Raw genomic sequence first — 8,294 nt, forward strand, 5'->3', positions numbered from 1 at the left:
GACGGCAGTATCAAATGATCAGAGAGAAACTTCAAGGTACTTCTCAAACCTTTTCACAGAACTTTACTTCTCAGTAGCATATACATGATTGCCATCGCTAGAATGGGTTAGGACTCCTTAGGGGGAAGACTACCTTAACTGAATCTGTATGTCATGGATACATCATTTCTCGAGTTTTGAAATTTTCCCCTTGAAGCCTGCTTATACGTATGTTGGTCGTTACTCTTACCAGATGTTTCCCTGAAGGCATAAACATCTACTTTGAGAACGTGGGGGGTCGCACGCTTGATGCAGTTCTTCTAAACATGAATGTCCATGGTAGGATTGCAGTCTATGGTTTGATATCTCAATATAACCTCACCAAGCATGAAGGTGTACGCAACTTATTCTGCATTGTCACAAAGCAAATCAGAATGCAAGGGTTTATTGAACCTGAATACAAGCATATGTATCCAGAGTTCCTCGAGTTGGTTGTACAAAGATATCGAGAAGGGAAGATAGTGTACATTGAAGACCGCGGAAGGTCTAGAGGAGGCTCAAATCGCTCTCGATTGAACTCTTTTCGTGACGCCTTGATGTCGGTAAACAGTGGTTCGTATTGCGAGGTTTGAGGATCCTCAGAAGGTTAAAAAGAAAGATTATTGTGATGTTATTGATACAAATAGCAATACATTTGTTTCTTATTTATATGCCCTCGATGTTTCTCTCAGAGTATCAATGCGATGGACCCAAATACCAAAAGTATTTTGCAGCTCCTCCGTTTGAGACAGGTAAAGACAATTGAGATTATTTGCAAGTGTGAAATCTGAGATACACCCCCCTTTAGTGTAGTTACTAGGATTTTGCTGGTTTGTTTCTTATTTATATGCCCTCTGATGTTTCTCTGCAGTATCAATACGATGGACCCAAATACCAAAAGTATTTTGCAGTTCCTCCGTTTGAGACAGGTAAAGACAATTGAGATTCTGATTCCAAATTTCTCTTGATCAGGCATGTGTTAAGCATAAAGAGGTATCTTTTTTGCAAATATTCAATGGTGTCTTCCTTAAAGTTAACAAGGCAACTGTCAATATGCTGCGTAGGGTTGAATCTTATGTGACATTTGGGTAACTTTAATCTGTTTCCTGACAACTTTTTTTAAAAAAAAGTCGATGTAATGGTCATTCTCAAAGTTCACAGAAAATGATCCTTCAAGTGTTTAGAGCTCCTTTAACTTATTCCCTGAATTACAAATATCCTAATCTGAAAATCATGAGGGAACTGATTTATAAGAGGGCTTATGGAAAGCTGAACAAGCAGCGCATTGGTTTATTTGACCGATAACTCTATCGTGGAACAGGTATACATTTTAGGTTTTTCCCTTTGCTCGAGTGATTCCTTTCTACACAAAGCCCCAATTGATTGATGAGGCAAATAAAAAAAAAAAATAGAAGAAAATGTATCATCAATTTTACTTCAGTAAAGTGGCAGAGTGATATGAATCTTTTAACCATTTTGTTAGGTGATATACAACACACGGAAGCGTAATGTGCTTACGTCTGTAGGTTGACTAGCAAGTTTACTATTTTTAATTAGTTGTTTTTATTTAGTCCTTCACAGGTAAGGTGTTAGCTAGAGTCGTCGGATATAGGGGTTACTGGTAACATGTCTTTTCTCCAAGAGTGAAAGTACGGTCTGATCAATAACTATTTAATTTCCTTTCTAAATATTTATTGTCTATTTCCTTTTTAACTTTGGTTATGTTGCAAATTGACATTTTAAAGTGGATCTTTAGCTCAATGGAAGAGCACTTGAATGTGAAATACATCCCAAGAGATGGTGGTTCAAATCCACCAAGGTCCTATACTATTGTCCATAATTTGAGTAGTATATTAAGTAAGATTAGGTCCGCTGGTTTTAACGGATATTATATAGTTATTATTCCTTTAGATTGTTGAAATGTGAGGTTCGCCTGATTTATTTTTTTTATATTTTTTTCAAAAAATTTCAGATTTCTCTTTTTCTTTCTTTTTTAAGCTATAAAGGTTCCCTAATGATCTATCATTCCATCTCACTGTTTTTATTCCCGTTTTTTACATCCCCATGTCGCCAAAATGGACTAAGCCAGTTAAGTAGTTGACTCTAATAATTTTATAAAAATTAAGCCCAAAATACAAGCAAACCCAAACGTTTAAAGCATCGAATGAAACAATCCCGGCATGGCCGGGTGAAATACTAGTAATCCTATGTTATTGCGTGACAAATGTAGGTAACTAAAAAAGTACAACAGTGAGACTGCTCCCCTAGAACCGGTTACATTGATTAAACATCTGCAACCATGTTAATCAACCGTTAAATAAACATTGAGATCATGAAACGCGTAATCTGAGTTGACCACCGTTTTTCTCAATTTAGATCCATTGGACTTTGGGCCTTCAATTACGGGCCCAACCCGGTTCAATTTAATTACAAAAATGCACCCCGCTCTCAAATTCAAAACATTTTCGTGATTTGATGACCTTATTACTAGCCCGTCTAACAAAAATAAGCCGTACCTTAAATCTGCAAAACAAATTCTCCACGTCAGCACACCTTCCGTTCGATGAAATTCCGAAACGAAGCCTTTACTCTCTAAATTCTCTTCTCTCAAGACGTGTTCGCAGAAATGACACAACCGCTGCATGGGGTCTGTTTATTCAGATGCGTCGCACACGTACCGACCTCGATGCATTCACTTTCACTCCTGTCATTGCTGCTTGCTCTTCGTTTTCAAATAACTTACGTGGCAAACAAGTGCATGCATTGTTCATTAAATATTGTTCGGAGTTAGAAACTGTTGCAAATACCGCTTTACTTGATATGTACTTCAAGTGTGATTGTGCTAATGATTCGGTGAAAGTGTTCGAAGAAATGAAATATAAGGATGTTATTACATGGAACACTATGATATCGGGATTGGTTAAGTTTGGAATGGAGGGATATGCCGTTCGTGTTTTTAAAGCAATGCGGGAAGAGAGAGTGGAGTTTAGTGGGTTTATTTTATGTTCTGTGCTTAAGGCTTGTGCAGTGATGAAGAGTTTGAAACATGGAAAGGAAGTTCATGCATTGGTTATAGTCATGGGTTGTGATTTACTTGTGTTGAGTACTGCTCTAATTGATTTATACTCGGATTGCGGGATGATAGATGAAGGGTTGAAAGTGTTTAGTTATCTAAGTTGTAAAAAAGATAATGCTATTTATAATGCGTTGGTTTCTGGGTGTGTTCAGAACCGTAAGTATAAAGAGTGTTTTTCGATTCTGAGTAATATGAGACCAAATGTAATTGCGTTAACAAGTGGTCTAGTGGCTTGCTCAATGTGTTCAGATTTTTTTATGGGGAAGCAGATACATTGTGTGGTGATTAGGTTTGGGTTCCAGTCCGATACTCAATTGAGTAATGCTCTTTTGGATATGTATGCAAAGTGTGGGAAAGGTGTAACTGCTCGTTTGTTGTTTGATCGAATCCGTCATAAGACTGTAGTTTCCTGGACCAGCATTATAGGTGCATATGGAAGTCAAGGTTGTGGTATTGAAGCTTATGAGCTGTTCAAAGTAATGGAAAGTAGTGGTGTTTCTCCAAATTCTGTAACGTTTCTTGCTGTTCTATCCGCTTGTGGGCATTCAGGATTGGTGGAACAAGGCCGGGAGTGTTTTATTTCAATGAGGAAAAACTATGGGATTGATCCAGATTCTGAGCATTATGCTTGTTTTATAGACCTATTAGGCCGAGCTGGCCTGGTCGATGAAGTTTGGGATCTCTTCTATGATATGTCCAAGAGGGGAACTAGGCCAACTGGGGCTGTATTGGCAGCCCTAGTAAATGCTTGTAGACTTAATATGGACATTGAGAGGGGTGAATATGCTGCCAAATGCCTCATTGAATTAGAGCCTGATAAACCTGCAAATATAGTATCACTTTCCAATTTTTATGCTGCCATTGGAAGATGGGATCGCGTAGAAGATTTGAGAAATATTATGAATGAGAAAGGGTTAAGAAAAGAGGCAGGCAGTAGCTGGATCACTATTAAGTAATACCATTGGCATCATTTCGAGGAACATAGTCATAAAACTGATTTATCTGTTGCATCTATATAGTACTGCCATCTTAAGTACAATGATACAAACATTTGTGTCGATGTTCAACATGGTCATGAAGCGTTTGATACGTTGGACATTATCCTGATACTGAATTCATGTTGAAAGTATATTTGACACGTTGGAAGCATTATCCTGGTACGGGATTCCTGTTGAAAGTATTTCTGCATGCCTGTTGGGCGTCACCGTTCAGGGAAACAGACTGCAACTCATTCCGGGTGATGAATGGGCATAATTCTGGATAGTAACTTAGTAAGTAGAGGAGGTTAATCTATTATCTATATATGGTCACTGGAAGGACGAAATGTTTAAGCTAATTATGCATTGAAACTGGTGAATTTATTATGTGAATTTTGGGGAATATTTATCGAAAAAAATAAGATAGAGTTCTACAATTGTGTTTGGAGAAGTTTATTATCGCAGATATGGTGAGCTCTTCTTCATACATGTGTCTAACTTAACTCGCATATTATGATGAACTTCTACGGGGATGTTACTGAGTAAAACCATTGCACTCATGGGATACGTGAACCATTTGGCTGGAAAGAAATAAATCAAAGGATTTTTTTATGATAAGTTTTGTGATTAAATAGTATTATTTGTAATTGCAAATACATAATTTGGGGTTGGGTATCTCATCTTCCTATTGTTACGAATTTGAGTTTTGATTGAAGGGTGTTTTAGACTTTGGTACCACTTTTTAGACCGATATTAGGAAATAGTACCAAATTTCAAAAAAAAATTAGGAAATAGTACCACTTTTTTTCTTGACCGTCAGTTGACCGAGTTGACCACGGTCAATCTGGCAATATTTTCAATATGGTGACATTACCTTTCCCCTACCTCTCACGTGTTTTAGGTAATTAGGTTTTGGTACCACTTTTTAAGTCTTCCTGGGCACCATATGTTACAATCTTAGTGGTTGCCCGATGTATTGTAATCTTGGCCGTTTGTACTTCAATAATTCTAACTGTCCTTTAAGAGCAGCATAATGAAGAGATGAAAGCCCATGATGATTTCTAACATTAGCAAATGTTTCCGCTATTCCTTTTCCATTAACATCAAGTTGTTTTGCAGCGCCTGATCCAACTTAGAGGAATGGGTCGAATCTGGAAGTGGACTCCCCTTTTTTGAGAGACAAGAACAGCAAAGGCGGAAGGCGTGGGGAAAGAAAGATGAAGAGGCAATTGCTTGAGGAAGGTTTCGATTCTGGAATCCGCTTTGATTGGATAAGGATTTCAGTTCATTTCACGCTCTCCGAAACGGATAGCAAAAGCCATTAGTCAACTCTAACAGCCATGCAAGGAAGGGAACCAAGCAAGGAAGCTAGAAAGGGGGCAATGACCGCTGTTGGTGACGCAGCAGGAGCTTCCAACTAGCAAAGAAAGGAAGGATTTTATCTTAAATAGATTCTCCAACAGGTGAGTTTCATCTGAATGATCAAACTTTAAGAAAGTTGGTGTTTTAGGCTTCAAATCGATCTTTTGGCAATCCACTTCATCTTTGGCAAAGGTAACCAAGTCAACCAGTTGGAGTTTCTATCCATTCAAAGTACAATCACCACCTCTTCCTGTAACGAAGGTGCCTTCATTTTCTATTCTAGTAGGGCTGCTTGAAGTCTTAGATTCTGCTTTTTCAGGTGGTTGTTCCTAGGCCGGGTTTAAGCCCCGATAGCGGGTTTGCTTAAACTATTGGGAAGGGCTCATGGGGTCGAACCGGGTTTAAGCCCCGATAGCGAGTTTGCTTAAACTATTGGGAAGGGCTCAAGGGGTCGAACGAAAAAAGTAAACTCCAGTTGGAAAGCCAGGATTAGATTCCTCCAGTTGTAAGACAGTGCAATTTTGATGTAACTATTATAAGAGCAAGTCCAATAGAGAGCTGCTAAATTGGGCTGCTAAAATGTGCCACATAGGCCTTTTAGCTTGCCCAGCCAAATTTGGCACCCCAAAATAAAAAACCAATCCAATCGCGTTTTCTATTTTGAAATGCTAAATGATACGGACGACATAGTTTCTGCCGTCTGTTCATTATTTTGTAACTTAAGTTGAATTTTTTTTGGACGGACGGCACAGTTTTTGCCGTCCGTCGAAATTTAACACACGGACGCCAGAAACTATGTCGTCCATCTCCGGAACTTATTATAGCAGCTGCTAACGAAAGTCTTAACTTTGACTGGGTTTTTTACTCCTTCCAAATTTAAGACCCTTTTAGCAGTCCCATTATAATGACATTTTTGTGGTTGGGGTACTATATTTGCCTTTAGTAGCCCATATAGCCCCCATTGGACTTGCTTTAAGGACATTGTGAACCTCTCACATTAATATTCTAATAAGTGTTTACAATTCCGAACGATATTTTGGTTTTCAAAAAAATAGAAAATACAACATAGGGTCGAAATATTGATGATTCCGAAATTAGTCAAAATCAAGATATGACATGGATCGTGTTTCGACCCCCACCTACATGGCAAACGTCCATTAGTAGGGGCCTCTATTTTATTCGTTTAATCAATAGGGCTAAAGCCCAATTTGCAATACCATAGATAAATGTACAGGCCCATTAACTCATGTGTCTAAGGCTGAACCTCAGCTACATGGCTTGCCACTAATGTACATTGATTTATGTCCAGATTAATTTCTTATCAAAGAGATAGTTATCAGTTGACAGTTATGCTCTATCACAATTACTCAAGATACAAGATTACTTGAGCTACAAGGACTCTCTACTCTACCTCTATAAATATCAAACTATTTTTCATAAGGAACTACGTTGAAACTTGATCCCTAGAGAATAGATCTTGGACGAGTGCGCAGACCATTATCTTGGTTCGGTTTCATCTCCCCAACATCAAATTCCTCTGTTTCTTAGTGTTTTTTTTACCATTGCTCTCGTTGTGTTGAAGCGGTTTATTGCGAAACATAATTGGCGTCGTCGTGGGGAATTTAGAATTCATTATCACGTGAAACAATCAAGATGGTAAGCACAAGAAGCGGACCAAATAGTCGACATATTCCTCCCGCTAATAATACTCGCAACCCCCTGAATTCAAATCGGCCAATGCAAGAACCATTGAACAATCAAGTTGATCCTAGTGGTAGGATCAATTCTCAACATCCGATCAGAAGTAATAACCGCACACCGCCATCGCATGAAAGCCGTACAAATCCGGCACCAACCCTAACACCTTGCAACAAGAAAATTGACAAGTCGGTAATCCTCCCTGCGGTCCGCCGTCGTCCATGTCGATCCTTCCGGTTGACATGGATATGGGCGTGGACATTACTCTCACGCCAACTAACGAAAAGGTGATAGTAATGTACAATTCACCCCTAATACGGTTGAGCGGGAGTTACGACGAGTCAAAAATTTAAATAGGAACTTGAGAAGGAAGCCGCAAAGAGGCAAAGGCGGGTGGACGATGTTGCAAATTCAACAACATCAAGGCGACCACGGGGGACGCAGCCATTCCAGTGTATGGGACCGTCTTGACGATCCACTTCGTCGTCCTCGAAGAACGTGCTATTTCTCAAAACACAATCAACCGATTACGCGCTTTAGGAGTAATGACCCTATTACCCGTACCTATGGGGAGAGTCGGATTGGCGGGGGATAACTACTACCCTAGACATGTCCGATCCGAAGGGAAGATTTACCTCGAGAAGCAATTTCGGGAAGACCGCCATTCGAGATATGTCCGACATGACTGGAAGGCGGGCATCCCGCATAAAGAGCAACAAAACATGGAGAAGTGGTATAATTATTCCGACCACCCGCCAGGGGACTGACTACCGACCTAGACGGTGGTTACGAGGATAGACAAAGACAATCACCGGTCGGAGTGATTGTGCGTATCGCCAAAGATCTCTAACTCCAATAAGAGATAATGGAAGGTATCCTTCTCCACATGGGCACGACCAGAAATCCCAAATTGTTCGAGCCAATACTTTAACTCTAACGAACAACGGTTGAAAGAGTTGATTGCAAAAAGAACTTAACGATAGAGAGTCAAGGGATGTAAGAATGAAAAACTTGATACCAATGATGATGGCGTTTTGATAAATTTTAAAAACGACATTCAAGAAGCTTACTACCATCCCGGCTTCAAACAACCCGATTTTGAACTTTATGATGAGTCGGAAGGAGATCCTGGCTTGCATGTTCTATCGTTCAAAAATAAGTTG

General features: G+C 39.4%; 1 protein-coding gene across 2 annotated transcripts; it reads left to right on the plus strand.

The window, feature by feature from the left end:
* Positions 1 to 2,390: 2,390 nt before the first annotated feature.
* LOC147514910 (Tetratricopeptide repeat (TPR)-like superfamily protein) lies at positions 2,391 to 6,544 on the plus strand. 2 transcript variants are annotated; one of them, XR_015209729.1, is made up of 2 exons: positions 2,391 to 4,365; positions 5,191 to 6,544. XR_015209729.1 is itself a non-coding variant. In XM_086585486.1 (1 exon), exon 1 carries the CDS (start codon positions 2,494 to 2,496, stop codon positions 4,048 to 4,050), a length of 1,557 nt encoding a protein of 518 aa, XP_086441612.1. In that variant the 5' UTR covers positions 2,391 to 2,493; the 3' UTR covers positions 4,051 to 4,749. The 2 variants fall into 2 exon arrangements, 1 of the variants encoding a protein (XP_086441612.1); XM_086585486.1 differs by lacking the exon at positions 5,191 to 6,544 and having other exon boundaries at positions 2,391 to 4,749.
* The last annotated feature ends 1,750 nt before the right edge of the window (positions 6,545 to 8,294 follow it).

This window comes from Coptis chinensis, chromosome 2 (genome assembly GCF_015680905.1).
Source record: "Coptis chinensis isolate HL-2020 chromosome 2, ASM1568090v1, whole genome shotgun sequence".
NCBI classification, from domain to species: Eukaryota; Viridiplantae; Streptophyta; class Magnoliopsida; order Ranunculales; family Ranunculaceae; genus Coptis; species Coptis chinensis.